General features: G+C 38.5%; 1 protein-coding gene across 2 annotated transcripts in view; it reads left to right on the top strand.

Annotated features, from left to right (window-relative positions):
• LOC127419053 (laminin subunit beta-2-like) overlaps nucleotides 1–18,410 on the top strand; it is a 51,129-nt gene that overhangs the window by 3,993 nt on the left and 28,726 nt on the right. For both annotated transcript variants that reach the window (XM_051660104.1, XM_051660105.1), the window contains exons 3-4: nucleotides 14,002–14,171; nucleotides 14,328–14,463. In XM_051660104.1, the coding sequence (XP_051516064.1) occupies nucleotides 14,002–14,171; nucleotides 14,328–14,463 (306 nt within the window). The remainder of the gene's footprint in view (nucleotides 1–14,001; nucleotides 14,172–14,327; nucleotides 14,464–18,410) is intronic.

The following is an 18,410-nucleotide window of genomic DNA, read 5'->3' as shown; positions in this document are numbered from 1 at the left end:
ATGTGATAATGTTATCACATTGCACTGGGCAACCCGGTACTTAATAAATAAATAAAATAGTACTTAATATAATTGAGTATTTTGTGTGACAGGTCCCAAAAAATCAGTCATTATTGTTTGTCAGAAAAACCACAGTTAATCCAATCTCTGTCTTACAAAAGAAAAACAAGAAATAAACAAAAAGCTTTGATGAAAACAACATGAAAAGCCAAAAGAACTTTTGTTCATAATTTTCATCTTGAAAGGCAAAGCTGTGGTGCAATGTGAAGGAGAGGAAGCTGCAACAATCCCTTTGACTCTCCAGCCTTCAGTCTCTTTCTTCTGATTGTTTGCCTTATAACTCTTTTTTTTATTATTATTCCTCTGATGTATGGTTAGATCTTACAGCCCCCAGTGTGCAGCTGTGTGGTGGGCACACAGGTAAGAGAGTAGACAGAGACTGCTGCATTCAGGACGGCAGCTGTGATCCATAGAGCCACTGAATGCTGCCTCTGCCAAACACCCTGGAACTCTGCACTCCATAACAATGGGGCAGTGAAACTCTTTGATAGAGCTTTGAAGAGGGAAAATAGAAGAAACAAAAGTAATATAGGGGGTGGAAAGGTGGTAAAATGAAAGGGGTAGAATCATGTCTTAAATGAGAGAGTACAGTTGAATAAGATTTCTCTCTTGGGGGAAGGGAATTTGGATAGAGAGAGAAACCAGGGGCCTGTCTTATGTTTGACAGTAATTGGTGTGTCCATTTAAAGTGTGCTAAAATCAGACTTGCTTGAAAATCAGAGTCTTGGCCGATGTTCTGTGTTTTAAATAAAAAGCAGTTGTCATGTTAAACTGCTGTTGTACTGTACTTTACCGGTGCTTTTACGCTTCACTGTAAACCTGACACCCTGCACAAAATGAATCACTGCTTCAAACCACACATGGCGTCTGAACATGCAGCTTATAGCAAGGCAGAATAACCTCTGCCTATTTAAGTATATTGTTTCTCTGTGCTTTTTTCTTATAAGCGCTAGGCAATGCACAATGGCGCAGTGTTTATTGCACTGGGCAAATAGTGCAGAGTTTTGTGAATGAGGAAAATAAGTAGTCTTCCTTTTCTTCATAAGTCCACATCCTCCATCTCTCACACTTTCTCAGTCTTTTGACCTTTCTTCAAGTATGTCATATCTCATGCTACTCCAGATGTGTGTTTCTCAGCTGTATATACCACCATATGCAGCCCCTCTGTGATTGGCAGCAAATGAAACACTTTAACAGACTCTCCTTAGGGAAATAAAGAATGATCTCATCTGTCATGCAGGTCAAGGGAAGGTGTAATTCATGCTTAGCTGTACCCATCTTCAACAGAGTACCTGAGCATCAAAAGAAAAAAAAAATATTTTGGATTTTCTCTCCTTTTGTCCACAATTTGGCATGCCCAATTCCCAATGCACTCTAAGTCCTCGTGGTGGCGTAGTGACTCCGGGTGGCGGAGGACAAATCTCAGTTGCCTCCGTGTCTGAGACAGTCAATACACGCATCTTATCACATGGCTTGTTGAGGGCATTACCGTGGAGACCTAGCGCATGTGGAGGCTCACGCTATTCTCCACGGTATCCACGCACAATTCACCATGCGCCCCACCGAGAGCGAGAACCACATTATAGCGACCACGAGGAGGTTAACCCAACGTGACTCTACCTACCCTAGCAACCGGGCCAGTTGGTTTCTTAGGAAGCCTGACTGGAGTCACTTAGCACGCCCTTGCGACTCCAGGTGTGGTAGAAGAACATCCTCTTTAATGAACTGGAACAGTTCCCCAAACAATTCCAAAGGCCATTTGAATGGATAATGCTAATGCATTTGATACACAATCTCTAATGTGTTTAATCCATGTCAGTGTAAGATGGCCTTGTTTCTCTCCCTTTCCTCCACTCTTTCTAATTGCCAAGGCATTATGACAAAGGAGAACTCTAACTGCCCATAGAAAGCATTCTTCTCTAAATAATTTGTATAGTAAGAGGTTATAAATAAAGAAGCAGAGGAAAGGTAACGTTGCACATGTAATTAACAGGTTGGAAGGATCATGGCTGCTGAAACGCTGGCCAAAATGAAGTTTTTTTTTTTTTTTTTAGTTTCGGTGGTTCGTAACAGCTCGTCAGGGTGAACTTTCAGGTACCGTCTGCTAAACACCACTTACTGCCATTAGTCCATGTCATCGGTAGGTGTGACCTGGAGCTCCACCTACTTTAAGGCTGACAACTAATTCACGTTCAGTCAGTTAAGATCAGTCAACATGAACACACCGACGTGCAGAGTTATTAGCGAACAGGTGCAAATTTACCTACATCTGTACGATCATTTGCATAGAGACTTTTTTCCAAGAACTTGTCATGTGATTTTTTTTTTTTTTTTTTTTTTTTGCTAAATTAGTTTACAAAAGGAATCAAATCTTTTCAGTTACTCTTAAATACCCATTCACTCTTTTGTTTTACATGCTGCTTCACTCATGTGCCATCTGCAGTGAAAGCCATTTACACATCTGCCCAAAGGATATGCTTATCATCATTATTTTGTCTGTATTCTATCCATTGACACTCTTTTATACACCCATCTTTGCACTAGTATCAGTGTCATCATAAATCAAAATAACAGAGTATATTTGGCACCATAAACCATAACGCAAATCCATAAACGCAAACATTAGGTAAACATTACAAATCTAGTGCATATACTGTATATATTACTTTAAATCATCATCAAATGGTTAAAACAGCTTCTTTTACTGTTCTCGTGTGAATTCTGCTCATAGAATGAGGCATGAAGTAATTGAAAACACATTTTTTGTAATAGCTGATGTTTTAGATGTAGCCTTGTGCGCCCTCATATTTACAGTGAATGTTTCTCTTAACACCTCCCCCAGCGGTGTGGCCAGTGTCTGAATGTTCGCAAACAATATGTCATTGCTCAGCTGTTTCAAACTTCTTTTTGGCTCTGAGCGAAGAAGTTCTTCGCAGTGAGGGTGTCGGGGCCTTTATTCGTAGTTTATAATAAGCTGGGATAAGAGAAAGTATTTCAGCTAATGAAGTTACACACATGATCATCACAGATGAACATGTGATAAGCATGTAAGCCTTTGAATGTGGTCAGGTTGTTCAAGTATGTACTTATTACAATCAGATAGTCCTCTGGAAATATTACAGGAAGACAGTGTCATAACACACCTGATTAATGATCCAGCTTCCCCCTTTATTCCCTCTAGTCCTATCAGATAAGGGCACATGTCTGTATTTCATTTAGACTCCTATGAGGACTTCTCTCATTGGTGACATTAATTCATTGTGTTTGTGTGTACAGACACATTACCAGGCGTTTTTGTTCCAATAGTCCACAGCTATGTTTCTGGACTGTTAGGAAACAGTTTAAGCAGACAAAATCAAGGAAAAATAGACCTTGATTGTTTATTTTACTGAGCTTGAAATTTACATGAAATTGAATAATAGAAGTGATTATTCTCATTTTGATATTTTAATGATGCTGACCTTGTGTGTGTAATGGTTTGGTGAATGTAATGTTTGTGCTGATGTATTTCCTATTGAGTCTGTTGGTTGTTAGGGCATGACATATTGATGGTCCTTATGTCTTTATTAAATAGCCATTTGCCTTTAGTTTAAAGGAAGAGTTCACCCAAAAATGAAAATTCTGTCATCATTTACTCACCCTCATGTTGTTCCAAACCTGTAGGCTATGATTCAGTGGAACACAAAATGCAGAAAGTTAGAGACTGACAGTGACCATTCACTTCATTAGAGTGCATTAGAGTGTTGGGGGCATAGAGCATCAGGAAGGGTGTGTGTTGATGTGTTACTGGAGAGGAGCTGAATGTGACAAGAGCTGGAAATATCAGCAGGGTTAGAGAGGAGATGGCAGACTCTGAGACTGGGCAGTGGGCTCCAAATAGCAGTCAGCTCTTGTCAGACACACTAGAATCACAGTGGCAAAATAAACACACTAGAAAAGGAGCAAAATAACCAGCAGCAGCTTCCTGTGTCCACATCTGTTCTCTAAATTTCACATTTGCCTACAAGAGCATCTGAATGCTGCATCACAATTGCTGCATGGCCCTGTTGAGACTGTTACAGCAGTCAGGACCTTTAAAGCTCATTGGTCAGAACTGTGAGTGTCTTTAAAGGTGAACTCAGTAATTTTTTCCTAATTTAAAAAGATTTACTTCTAAACAAATTAACTGTTATTTTGAAATATATGTATAACATCATGAGCACCCATGAGATGAAGACTCCAGTCATATCAGTAACAACATAAGAGCTGTTTTATTCTACTTGGAGAGGCTGTTTCATTCCCTCAAAGGAGCTGCCATGTTAGGATCACATGACCAGTTGAATACTACTCGCTTAATCTCAGTAACCGCCCTGTTATTGCACAATTTAACTCATGGATTCAGTTAATCATGACTGGCTTTGTTGAATTTGTAGAATTCTACAATGGCATCGGTAACTGAAAAATATTGTTTTAATGATGCTACTTCCAAGCCCCAATGTGTCCGTGTAAATCCAGTACGACATATACAAAAAATTATTAATTGCAACTTTAAAGTTGTGTTGTTGTACCTGTTGTGTGTAAGGCATGGGGCCCTTGTTTTATACAGTGGCCTTAAAAAGTATATAGTAAAAAAGTATAGTAAAAGTAACTCTTAAAAATGTTTGAATATCATTTATTTTAAAGAAAGATAGCACAAACACACTTTTCCAGCAAAAGTTTGTTAGGTTTTATATGATTTAGCAACACTGTTCAAAGTCAAAACAAAAAGTATTTGGACACTTTCTAGTTGTCAAACCTAGTGGAACATGTCCGTAGGTAATGTGATGAACTAAACCAAAGTCCCTTTAAGGCAACAATCGTAAATTTTGCTTCTTTATCTCAAATCATGCTAAAAATTCATTTTTCAGGCTGGTCCAGCTAAGTTGCCTGCTTTCTAGAGTACAAGATCAATTGGTTCCTTAAACTGAAAGATGTTTCATTCCTACAGCTGCCATATATTGAGCATTGCGATTTCTCACATTCATTTTTCTATGAGTGGTCTCTGACCTGTGGTTACTCTTATAGCCAGGACACCTGTGTGAACTTCAGGATACCTGACTACATCCAATAAAGTACATTTGGGACTAGTTGGTTAAAACCAGTGCAAAATTGGCTAAGAAAGGTGAAGTTAGTTTTGTGAGAAATTGGAAAAAGTTCTAGCATCATTTTTTTTGTAGATACCATTTGTTTAGTTATTTAGTTATATTATGCAGTGAAATTTAACATGTGGCTTAAGTGTCCAATTGCTTTTTGGGGCCACTGAATAGCAGGTACCGCATCACTCAGATAAATGGAAATGTTTTTAGACCTTGTGTGTAAAACTGGGGTTGCATTTTTAGAAGCGGTGTCATAGGGAGGGTCAGTACAAATGGCACGCATTCAGGAGTTCTGGCTTTCATTCATCCATCCCTGTTCAGATCACCCCTCCCCTAGATGATCTGTACCTCAGGCTAACATTTTCTGCATTCCATTAGCAGGTGGACGTATGAGTTGGAGGAAATGAGTTTACAGTCTCTGCATCAAAGGATATCACAGGAAATAGAGAGTCATTGCAAACATAATAATTATTAATTAGATTTTAAAAGAAAAATGCTGTTGACGTGACAGATTCAGACTACAGATAAATAAATACTGCAGGCAGGGCAGGGTAGGCAGGTTGTTTCATAGGTCCTCTGTGCTTCTTAATGGACTATTTAGGAAGTGACCGTCTGCTTTCTGACACTCAACTGCTGAAGGATGTGTCATGTTAGTGTCACTTTTTCCCCTCCCAGCAACGAACAGTCCCCAAGATTGGAAATACTCTCTGGGATTGGAGACCGGCACAAGGAGGTGATTCTCTGCCTCCCTTGGTGGAGAACAATCCACCTCTGAAAGCTGAGAGGGTGAGAGCTGCGGGAGAATGAAAAAGTGAGGCTGGCATCCAGCTTTTGAAAAAAAAGCAGACAGTCCCAGCTGTGATAATCTCAACCTGGCAAACTGTGCCAACCTCAAAACAGCAGAAACTGAAGACTACAGATAAGAGAGGGAGGGATGTAAATTGGATCTACAAAAAAATAAAGCATTTATGAAAAAGAGCAAGGGACAGAGGGTCTCATTCACTAAAAATAGCCATCCACCAGAATCAAAACAGGTGTGTGGTGTGCACATAAATTTGTTTTTACCCTCATTGTAATGTTTTTGAATACACATTATTAGTCTCTAAAGATTTACTATGAGAACATGTGCAGCAAAATCTTTGAGTAAGGCAAGTCTGCCATTCTTTAAACCATTTGAAACTACATAAACAGCTATGTCTCTCTTTCTTTGAAAGGCACAGAGACAGAAAGAGAAGCCCTCTCTTTGTCTCCTCCTCTGGGTTATGGCAGGAGATTAGCTCAGTCAGGACAAACAGGACACCAGAGAGCGTGATGGGAAATGCCCAGTCTCAAATCATTGTGGCTGTGTTTTCAGAGATATAGAAAACACACTCTGCCCTACTACAGACTGCATTACATACCACACTGAGACTGTCTCTATTCTGAGTCAGTGAACCTTGCCAAGACCACTGTGTAGATCCTGTACCGGGCCCCGTATAAAAGTAACAAGAAAATGAATGAAACAGATTTCAATGAGGGCCAACGAAGCTACAGACATAAATAGCCCAAATGTTTCAGGTTTAGCAAGTTTTGTAAGAAAATTCCTAACACCTCTGTTTTGGTTAAAAAAGACCTGGTAGAAGACAGTAGATATACCAGGCTGATCTCACAGTGAAATCAGAAACAGAGTAGATTGACTTTTCTTTAGCTAAAAATCAGTCTGTGCTTACCAAAATTGCTAAGTGGCCAAAGCAGTAAGTGTTGTTGGGTGTATCGGCATGTGTGAGCTCCATTTTCTGGCAGTAATGTCTACGGAGGGGCGCCGAAATCGAGTTGTGAAGCGAGTTGTAATACAGTGCAATGGAATGCATATTTTATCAACTGTACTCCCCAACTCCAAACCTAACCATCAGTAAACTAAAAATTTAATGTTAAAGGGAAAAATGCAACCTCCGAATTGCGCTCATCACTTATCATGCGAACACAAAACACAAAAACCTGGTTTCAATGTGGGATCCAAACCCCGGTCTCCCATGCTGCTGATGCAACACACTTTCGGTTGTGCACAAGGGAAATTAAACATATAGCAAAGCCTTGGCAACCCTCCGCAACACCATCCTGGTGGCAAGCACCACATGCAATTTTCTCAAGATCTAGTAGAAAAAAACTACTTCACTACATATTAAACTACTCAGGTAGAAACTTTGACATATCCATATTAGGGTTGTCATGATAGCATAATCATATATCAGATACTATACCAGCTAAAGTATCACGATACCACACGATAGTGTGTTAATTCTTAACACAGTTTGTCATAGCAAAGGTGGTTTTTAGAAACTAGCCATTCAACATGTTGCTCTGGAAGTGTTGAAAATAACTGATGAATGAACTGGGAGAAGGCTCAAATGGACTAACTTGTTACCTAATACATTCTTAGTTTGATGTGTAAAAAAAAATCTTCGCCGCGTCAAAACAGCCAGTTCAAACGGCAACGTCTTTAAACTTTTATTCCATTATTTCTGTGATTATTTGAATGTTGGTAACATAAAAATAAAGATATTGTAACGTTGAAAAGACTGTTTTGAGCAGCTGTTTCATTATTACAACCGCTTCAGCCCTTCTCTCCTGGTAAACAGCTGCACGAATGCAGATTACACACACACCGTTTTGATCGCACGGCTCAAGGATGTGATCTAATCATAAGTGCGAACGTGCGAAGTTACCGCCACCATGCATTTTTAATTGGATAAAACATTAAACGAGTGCAATGCTCGAATTTTCAGAGAAACGGTAAATCTGTAAATGTTAAGATAAAGCATTTAGGTTAAATGAAGTGGCACTAACCCGTGTGTATTCTGCAGAGGCAGTGGGATGTGTCCGAAGGTGTTTAATAAGGTTACTGGTGTTTCCACCTTTGACTTGAAATCACTGTCGACGTTCACGGCAGTTGGGTTTCAGGTAAAACCCAAAATAATTCCAAATCTCGCTACGTGACTTGTGTTTTTGAAAGCTTCTCACTCTCCAAAGTTTTACTTAAATCCATATTATTCATTAGGACACACGACCGCCACATTAACACACTGGGATTCAGACATGTGTGTTTGAAGCATGGGAAAAACCACACATTGAAAAATAAACAATACCATATAAAGAGCGAATTCTAACCAACATTTTGCGCTCTTAAAGGTCACTGTGTGAAGGGGCTCGAAAAGCACTCAAAAAGACTACATTTTTAATGTTATTGCAGACTAATGGCTGATTCAAATGAAGGTTTTAGCGAAAATTATATTTTCTACTGCACATACAACACAACTTACAGTACTACTCTATTGACGGTACTACCGTTTAAAAAATACTGTGGCATCGGCAGTATTTTGAAGCTTTAGTATAGCACAGGCCTACCGTGCAACCCTAATCCATATACTGTACTATAATTACACAACCAAAAAATTTTTTTTACGATTTACGCATTTCAGTTTCACTGCAAAATTCCATCAAATTAAATGGAGTAATCTTTAACAAAATAAAAAAACGAATATTTTACATTTAATTAATTTCATTTTGTTTAAAATTACACAAATTGAAATTCGTAAATCTTAAAAATAGTCTAAAATGTTTGTTTTTTTGGGAGGGGGGGTTCAGGACAGTATATGTTTTACGGGTTTTTTTTAAACAACACACAGAAGTATGGGGTCTTAGATTTGGGATCTCTTCTTCAGTGTGTACAGTAAGGCAACAGCAGGGCTTTGTTAGCTCAGAGGTATGCCTGCTTTGCCAGCTGTCCTCCCACATTCCTCACAGCTTGTCCATGTAAGGCATGAGCAGAGAGTGGCAGACAGACCACAGGAAGGGCAGCTTTATCAAACCTTCAGACCTCATATTAAAACCATTGTTCACCCCAAAATGAAAAATGTTCATTCAACATTCGACAGCCTTGCAGTCACCATTCCTTTTCATTGTATGGAAAAAAGGTGTAATGAAAATGAATTGTGACTAGGGATGTCCCGATACCACACTCATATACTGGTACTCGTACTCTTAAAAATGCTCCAAAACCAAAAACCGTACGAAAGTCATTACGTAAACATTCAGCCCACAAATTAAAATCACGTTTATGTCCTAGTGAGATTATTTAACTGCAAAAGTATAGAAACTATAAATATATAGTTTGCATGTAATTCAAATGTGAGCGCTTGTGAATGTGTGGAGACAGTGTTGTGCTGATGCCGGCTGTTCATACTAGTGCCCGACCGATATATCAGTCGGCCGATATTTTACCGATATGCGCCGATATGAAAACTTTTTTTCAGAACATATAATGCAGAAAACAATGCTTTAGAATTGGTGTCATAGCGTAGTTTGTCCAACAGAGCCCGCTCCAACTCCATTGTTTACAGAGCTGAACTGACGGTGACTCTGCAGACAGGGCGGAGTTCAGCAGTGTGTTCTCGATGAGCTGCTAACTAGATTGTTAAATACATACTGGAAAGTTATGTATTCCCTGACAACCATGTCACTCATGTTTATCACATCTGTTTGTTATGTTAGCCAGCTATAGTTTGTCAGTGCAGTCAGTAATGTAGCAGTTTGAGAGGTAAACATCAGAGCATCTTTTTGCAGCTCAGCAGACAACGGTGAGGTGGTGGATTGAGTGTTGATTTCACGCTACGTTGTTACCTAGTTGGTGAGACACAGTGCTGGAAAGTAAATAAAATCCATCTTTTACTCTCCGTGGCAACGAGCTTATTGCTAACTAGCTAACCATGTAGCTACTTTCATACCTTGTCAGCGTGTAAACATGTATTCACCAAACTGTTTTGTTCAGGATTCACAGTTTGGTACCCCCTTCAACTGAACAATTCCAGTTGTTGCATTTACAAAATGTAATATTTAGAAGTCTGGTTTTCCAGACATTAAAATAGGATATGTAATAAAAGTAGATTTAATAAATAGTATATTTGCCCTGTGTAAATCATAATATATAGGAACTTTTTCTAAAATAAATGAGGGGTGATACATACTAATACAACAGGCTGGAAAAATAGACATTTTTTCATTTTAATATCCTATATATATATATATATATATTTTTGAATGTGTTGAAACTTGACACTGGGCGACGCACCCTAAAAACGGCACCGTTAGATCGGTTTCATGCTGAAGAGCCGCTTAAAAGTACGTTTTTTTTTCTCTCTCTCGTAAATGTAAATGAGTGTAAATGCCAACATCATCATATATGTCGAAATGATTGATGCCTGTCAACCAAAACATGAGCTCATTGATGTCATTAAGTGAGTCTGCTTTTTTATTCCATCAGTTGCTCCTGGTCGGAGGCTTCCGTATATATTTAGTTTATACGTAGGGTTACATTCTACCTACACTACCGTTCAAAAGTTTAGGGTCACTTACTCATTCTTTATTTATTTTTATTTTTTTCACATTTTAGAATAATAGTAAAGGCATTACAACTTTGGAATAATAGAAATGGAAATATGGGAATTATGTTGTGAAACACTTTGCCTAGATTTTGCAGAAATGTACTCTTGACATTTTCTCAATAATCTTCTTGAAGTATCACCCTGGGATGCTTTTTAAACGGTATTGAAGGAGTTCCCATCTATGTTGGGCATTTATTGGCTGTGTAAGTGGTAGTGTAAATTTGATGGTGCAACGGTCAAATATTTAGTAGAGTGTAAATTGTGACTTAGTGCCCATTTACGCCACAACTAGGCAAAGTTGTAACGTACGTATAGCTGGTGCAACCGGCCCCTGATGTTTATTTAGCTATTTATTTTATTTGAATTTATTCTTTATTTTAATGGTCAGCGTTTGACTGATACTAAACAGTACTGATGTTTATTTAGCTATTTGTTTTATTTTTATTTATTCTTTATTTTAATAGTCAGCAATTGACTTATACTAAACAGTACTGATGTTAATTAAGCTATTTGTTTTATTTTTATTTATTCTTTATTTTCTCAGTGTTCATTTCTAGAATTTGTTGACAATGTATAATAATAATGTCAAATATTCTTTGATAAAAATATTTGTTTAAGAAAGCAGCCTTCTAAGTACCTTTGCATAGTCATATCGGTGCAAAATTGGTGAACAATCCACATTGAAAATGTCTGTTTTCATTCCAGCTTAAAAATTAAATATATCGGTCACCATATCGGTAATCGGTGAATTTTCCATCTCAAAAATCCCATATCGGTCGGGCTCTAGTTCATACCTGTTAAAGCTCTCCAAGGTTCATACAGGGAAAACACCGTCATGAGCATCACACGCTCTGTTTATAGCAGATGACAGTAAACACGGTGCGAATTCACGTTGTAGCGCAAAGCACATACAGAGTTCATACTTATTTAATTAAATAGCTGCCTTTTGCGGTTTAACAATCACTTTGAGTCATGTAGCAACCGGGTTTTCCAGAGTGGGAATCTGCTATCATAACGTCAAAGCTCCATGGTTAAAATAACATAGAAACGCTTAAAAGCTCCATCAAAATTAAAGGTAAATTTATAGGAAAAAATTATGACAGAAATATATCACTACTGTAAAATTATGTAATATTCACTATACTACTACTACTGCTACTACTACTACTAATAATAGTAATAATAAATCAGTAGTAATTGTAGGCTATTATACTTGAGCAGTATCTAACATCTCTGATGCGCTGTTATACAGCACTTTATTTGACAAAATATAACTCCAATGTTGTATTTTGGATTGTGCTGTGAGGTTCTGTATATAAGATTTTCATTTGATAAAAAAATAATACAATATTATGTTGAAAATTAATTGTTATATTTTCACTTGATTAAAGTTTTAATAAATTAATTTATTTAAACAATTTTGATGGTAAAATTGAAATAGACTCTTGATATGGAGTTTAGGGGAAGAAAGAATGGTATCGGACTCGGTATCGGCGAGTACCAAAAATGAAGTATCGTTACTCGTACTCGTTCTCAAAAAAAAAAAAAAATGGTATCGGGACATCCCTAATTGTGACTGAGGCTGTCATTCTGCCTAATGTCTCCTTTTGTGTTCCACGAAAGAAAGAAAGTCATACAGGTTTGGAATGACATGAGAGTGAGTAAATAATAACAGAATTTTCATTTTTGGGTGAACTGTCCCTTTAAAGCGTCAAATCTGATAGAGAGGCTCCACCAGTCATAATCATCGTTCATTATGGGTGTTTTGAATGAAGGAGAGACTATTTCCTTTTGTCAATCTCTAAAGTGACTTTTTTGTCCTCCATCCATTCCTTTATTTAAGTTTTCCCACCTGCTATGTCTTTTCTTTAGTATTTAACAGAGGAAGATTTAAGCCTTTGTCTCCCATAATTTAGCTTCTACTAGTAGCATTAGTAACATGTCTATTTCATGGGTCAAACCACTGCCAGAAAGATTAAATGTAATATCAGGGCCAGATTTGTCATTATCAAACAATGACATTTGTTGTGTCTGGACTGTGTGGAGTTGTTCTGCCTGTAGGGAATAGAACAGAGATGAATGTCCTTTGTGTTTGGGGGTGTTTTCCCACCATCGTCAGTGTTGTGTGTTAGGGACAATGTCAAAACATTTAAAGGTTTTTCAATAAACTACGACACTGAGAGGTGAGAGATGGTGCGGTGCCAGACTGTCGCAGCTGTCTCGTGTTCAAGAGTCAGGTGTATGACGATAGTGTCTGTAAATTCTGTAAACAAGAGTTTTCTCAGGCCCCTCAAGTCCAACTACACTTCCTAATTGTATTTGTGTGTTAGTTTACATTGATTTAATTTTTGTGTGACACTCTGGTGTTAGAAATCCATCAAGACTAATGACAGATTCCATTGTGTGTGTGTGTGTGTGTGTGTGTGTGTGTTACAACAACTGTTTCATGCAGTCAACTCTAGCACTCTCCTTTCTTGACTTCATACCCCAATAGCATCTCATAGAATTTATTTGGGACACTGGGAAGAATGTTTAACAGTTGTTGGGTGTTGTTACATTTTATTCTGAAACGTCCTTTTTTTTCCATTTGTTTCTAACTAGTCATCTCTCTCTTTCTGTTTACCTCTGAATAAAGACCCCATGTAAACATTTACAACATTCGTCACTAGACTAGTGCATTTTTTTCCTTTGTTCACATATTTTTTATTGAAACGGGACATTTCGGTCAGAATATCTTGCAGGGTTTGTTTCTTTCTTAATAGCAAATAGGCTTTAGTTAGATCACAGCCATGAACATTGATTTGCTACTTGCTAGTGAGATGCAAGTATTAGGGGGAGGGACATTCTCATCTTAGAGAGCATTTGATTGGACGAAAATTGGTGTAGTATTGATGCCTGAGTCATCAATATATTTGGTCAGTTTTCCTGGAAGAGAGAGGCTATGAATTTGTGCATATATCTGCTAAAAGATTTTTGTCAATATTTTGCAGTACACTTGCATATAGATGACCTTGCACAGTTTAGCTTAAACCTGCAAAACTCTAAATTTGATCTCATGGGGACTTTAAAGCTAAATGTGACTGTATTCAACCCCATTTACTTGTTTCCAGATTTAACTGTGACTGCAACTCCAGAAGGGTTTAGCACTAAATAAATATCTCTTTCTCATAGTATCACCGCTTAGGAGGGAATTATTTTTTTTTTGGAAACTTGGCCTTTACTGAACGTTAATGGAAAATTGCTGTAGCTCTAGTTGACCAAGCTGGCAAGGGAACATAAACTGGATGTTCACATTTTTCTTGTATCAGTAGAGACTAAATGCTCCACTAGAAGAGAGAACAACATTCCAAATATAAGAATCATCTGCCTATCATTCCTGTTTCTTTCTTTTTCCTTCTGTTTAACAGTTCTGGCAAAGACCAGTGCGCAGGAGCCTGACTATGCCCATGGATGTTCTCATGGAAGCTGTTATCCAGCAACCGGCGACCTGTTGGTGGGTCGAGAGAAAAGGCTAAAGGCATCGTCCACATGTGGCCTGCAATGGAGGGAACCCTACTGTATTGTCAGTCACCTGCAGGTTGCCCTCAGCAGTTCTTATGGGCTGTCTCACATTTACACAGACCATTTTCCCAGCTTTTTGAGAAGATGCTAACATAAACGAGTCAAACAACTCAAATGTGTGTATTCACTGGAGAGATGACCTTTCTATTTCTATCCCTTGACCTTTTTGTAGGAGGAGCAGAAGTGTTTCCACTGTGATTCACGACGGCCATACGATCCGTTTTCCAACCCAATGAGTCACCGCATTGAGAATGTCATCACCACCTTCAAACCTCACCGCAAGAAGTCCTGGTGGCAGTCTGAGAATGGTGAGATCAGGAGACCTCAAACAAAAGTCCAATAGATATGTTTAAACCCTTCACTTCCACAGCTAACTGTTAAAGGTGCACTCAGGTGCACTTTTTTGTTTATGTTGTGCTAGCTGATATGGAAGGTGTCTTGGACTAATACTAGACACCTATTGGTGTGGATGAAGCATTACACAAATTACATTACACGTCATTGTAGAAATGCGCTATTCACAGTCAGCCATGTTTAATTTCTTCCGCAAAAGTGTCCAATAATAGGGGGGTAACTGAAATAAGGTGAGTAGTATTCTACTGGTCATGTGATCTCAACATGTCAACCCCCACAAAATGACCAGCTCAGTGTAAAAAACAACAGCTTTTATTAGGCTTCTGATTTGACCAAGAGTCTTAATCTCAAGCGATTGTAAATGACTTAAAACATATTTTTCAAAAATATGAAAGTGAATCATGGAAATCATTGAAGATACAGGACTAAAAAACAATGTAGGTCATCCTATCAACATGTCCGGAGCATGTGCGCTAACCACTGCACCGTGACTCCAATTACAACTAAATATTAATTAATGTCTAAAGACAAGCATTTGTGCTTGTAACAGGGTTAAAATGGGAAAGGAGTGGGCGGGAACTGGCTGAACAGTCAAAGTAATATTTAATGTAAAATTAAAACATAAAGCCACAAAACATAAACACACACGGCAGCTGCATGTGGCTCTCTCTCTCCCGAAATACCGCATCCGGCTGCCTTTATCCCTCTCCTAGGCTGATTAGCCTGATTGAGGGCCGGGCGTACATAGTTACATCCCGGCCCCGCCCTTCTCTTCGTCACAGTGCTAAAATGCAGTTTCAGTGATGTTTTGATAGAAATAAACACATCCGTTTGCTCTCAGATGACTGTGAATCATTTGTCAAATGGAAAGTAACATGTTTGCCAGGAAATATGATTGCCTCATTTAGCTCTGCAAACCCAGCTGCTTGGCAAGAACTCCAACTGAAAACACTTCACATGCACTTTAGAAGGCTGATGTTCAGGGCAGTCTGTTAATAATACAGAGAGTGAGGGGGATGCTCAGAGTTTGCATGCACTCAGAATGAAGCCAAATGGTGTGGCAAATTAGCCTGAAAAAAGTTGATTGAAAATTAAAATAAAGCGAAGTTATTGAGAAAGACGTACATAGAAGTAATTGATGGTTGACTTGGCTTCTATTCAAAGCTCAGAAGTCCAAGCTCACCCTGACACACACTCCCAACATCCTGCAGTATTAGAGATAATTACAGAAGGGGCTTGCTGCTGGCATACCAACAGAGAGAGGCAGAGAGGGAAACAAAACTCTAATAGAGTGAAACATGGATGAAAACCAGGATGGAAGGACTGAAAACATAGAGATGGTGTATCTGTTTAAGCCAAGCTTGCCTAAGGTTAACTAACATTGCTATTTGTTTGGGCATCCTGACCAGCCTGACAGAGCAACTTTGGCTTGACCAATGCCATAAGGTTGGGGCGGGGTTATCTGTTTGTCTGGCCAATTGTAGATGGGGGGATTATACAGGAAACATGTTTGAAAACAGTTATTATTTTTGATTTCTGTTTGGTGCCACTAGAGGCATGGAAATTACACACTTCTCCTTTAACACACTGCCTCTTATGGCTTATTGCTTTTAAAAAATGGCCATAATTGACATGTTAAATAAGTAGTTACATTTATTACTGATCATAATTACAATAAACTATTTTTCCACGTACAGTTAATTTGTAACAGTAGGCTCTTTACAGTTACCAAGCAACCTGATGCCTTAATATAATAGAATGAACTATCTGTTTTTGTACAGGACATGTGCTCCTGATGAAAAACATTATTTAAATCTGAAATTATGACAAAAATATTTAGATCTGAGATTATACTACTTGTAATTTATGGCATTACCTTTATTTGATAGAAAGCCCCTTTATATCTTAACAAAGTTCCATTTCAGACATATTTACAGTTTAAGAGCATGAGACAGGCCCCTGTGCGTCAGCTGTGTGACTCCTCTGTGTTTATTGAAATGAGGGAATTAATTAGAGCGTTCACTGGAAATGGTCACTATTTTAGCTCATGGTTGCTATGGTTTCAGAAACTTTTCTTTAACAATGTCATAAAATGAACAGTTGATCAGTTGTCCAGCAATTGTTGAATGTGTATAACAAGTGGGTCAGAGGACGTCTGCCAGCATGACCCTGTATCAGGATTTAGCAGGAATGCAGTTAAGAGAGTTTTTTGCGCTCTTCCAAAACCTTGTGAGGCAGCATTTTAAGGCATCATATGCATACTAGTGTCACAAAGGCTGTTTTTCCCAACATTTGTGTGTGCTATGAAAGGGATAGTGTACAGTCAGCTGGTTGTTATTAAAAAGTAAACAGCCTGAAGGGGTTTATTTAGCAATAACAACCAAGTGACTGTACATTATCCCACTTACAGTTGTGCTCAAAAGTTTGCATACCCTTGGAAAATTGGTAATATATGTACCATTTTTAAATAAAACATGAGTGAGCAGGCAAAACACATTTCTTTTATTTCTTATGGGATTCATATTCAACTGTAGGTTATAACAGAATGACACAATCATAAAACAAAACATGGCAACAATGAAAAAAATGAAAAGTCTGTATACCGTTAGTTCTTAATACTGTGTATTGCCCCCTTTAGCATCAATGACAGTGTGCAGTCTTTTGTAATAGTTGTCTATGAGGCCCCAAATTCTTGCAGGTGGTATAGCTACCCATTCATCTTGGCAAAATGCCTCCAGGTCATGCAGAGTCTTTGGTCGTTTTGCACGAACCGCACGTTTGAGATCTCCCCAGAGTGGCTCGATGATATTAAGGTCAGGAGACTGTGATGGCCACTCCAGAACCTTCACCTTTTTCTGCTGTAACTACTGGAGGGTCAACTTGGCCTTGTGCTTAGGGTCATTGTCGTGCTGGAAAGTCCAAGAGCGTCCCATGCGCAGCTTTCGTGCAGAAGAATGCAAATTGTCAGCCAGTATTTTCTGATAACATGCTGCATTCATCTTGCCATCAATTTTCACAAGATTCCCCGTGCCTTTAGAGCTCACACACCCCCAAAACATCAGTGAGCCATCACCATGCTTCACAGTGGGGATGATGTTCTTTTCACTATAGGCCTTGTTGACCCCTCTCCAAACATAGCACTTATGGTTGTGACCATAAAGCTCTATTTTGGTCTCGTCACTCCAAATTACATTGTGCCAGAAGCTGTGAGGCATGTCAAATTGTTGTTGGGCATATTGTAACCGGGCTTTTTTGTGGCATTGGCTTCTTCCTGGCAACTCGACCATGCAGCTTATTTTTGTTCAAGTATCGTCGTATTGTGCTCCTTGAAACAACCACACCGTCTTTTTCCAGAGCAGCCTGTATTTCTCCTGAGGTTACCTGTTGGTTTTTCTTTGTATCCCGAACAATTCTTCTGGCAGTTGTGGCTGAACCCTCTACCTGACCTTGGCTTGGTATCAAAGATCCCCAAATTTTCCACTTCTTAATAAGTGATTGAACAGTACTGACTGGCATTTTCAAGGCTTTGGATATCATTTGGGTGATTTCTGTTATCATTATGATTTAAAAAGGAGCCAAACAACTATGTGATAATAAATGGCTTCATATGATCACTATCCTTAAATAAAAGACAGTTTTTTTGCATGATCAGTCATATTTTCAAAATCAATGCCAAAATTTCACAATTTCTGCCAGTGTATGAAATAAATTGCTGAACAGCCCTTACAAAAAAATATAGAGTTCTGGCAAACTAGCCACTTAATATTTTCACACGCTAGTGAGCTTCTGATATGGCACAAATGTTTGCCAGAAGTTTGCAGCATTTCGCCATTAGTGGTGAACCTGCAGCAGATCTTTGGCAACAATGAACAATTTGCCGCAAAGCTCATTTGCATGTGAA

Source organism: Myxocyprinus asiaticus, chromosome 28 (genome assembly GCF_019703515.2).
Source record: "Myxocyprinus asiaticus isolate MX2 ecotype Aquarium Trade chromosome 28, UBuf_Myxa_2, whole genome shotgun sequence".
NCBI lineage: Eukaryota > Metazoa > Chordata > Actinopteri > Cypriniformes > Catostomidae > Myxocyprinus > Myxocyprinus asiaticus.
Note: the sequence above shows the minus strand (reverse complement) of the source record. Positions and strands in the feature narration are given on the sequence as shown.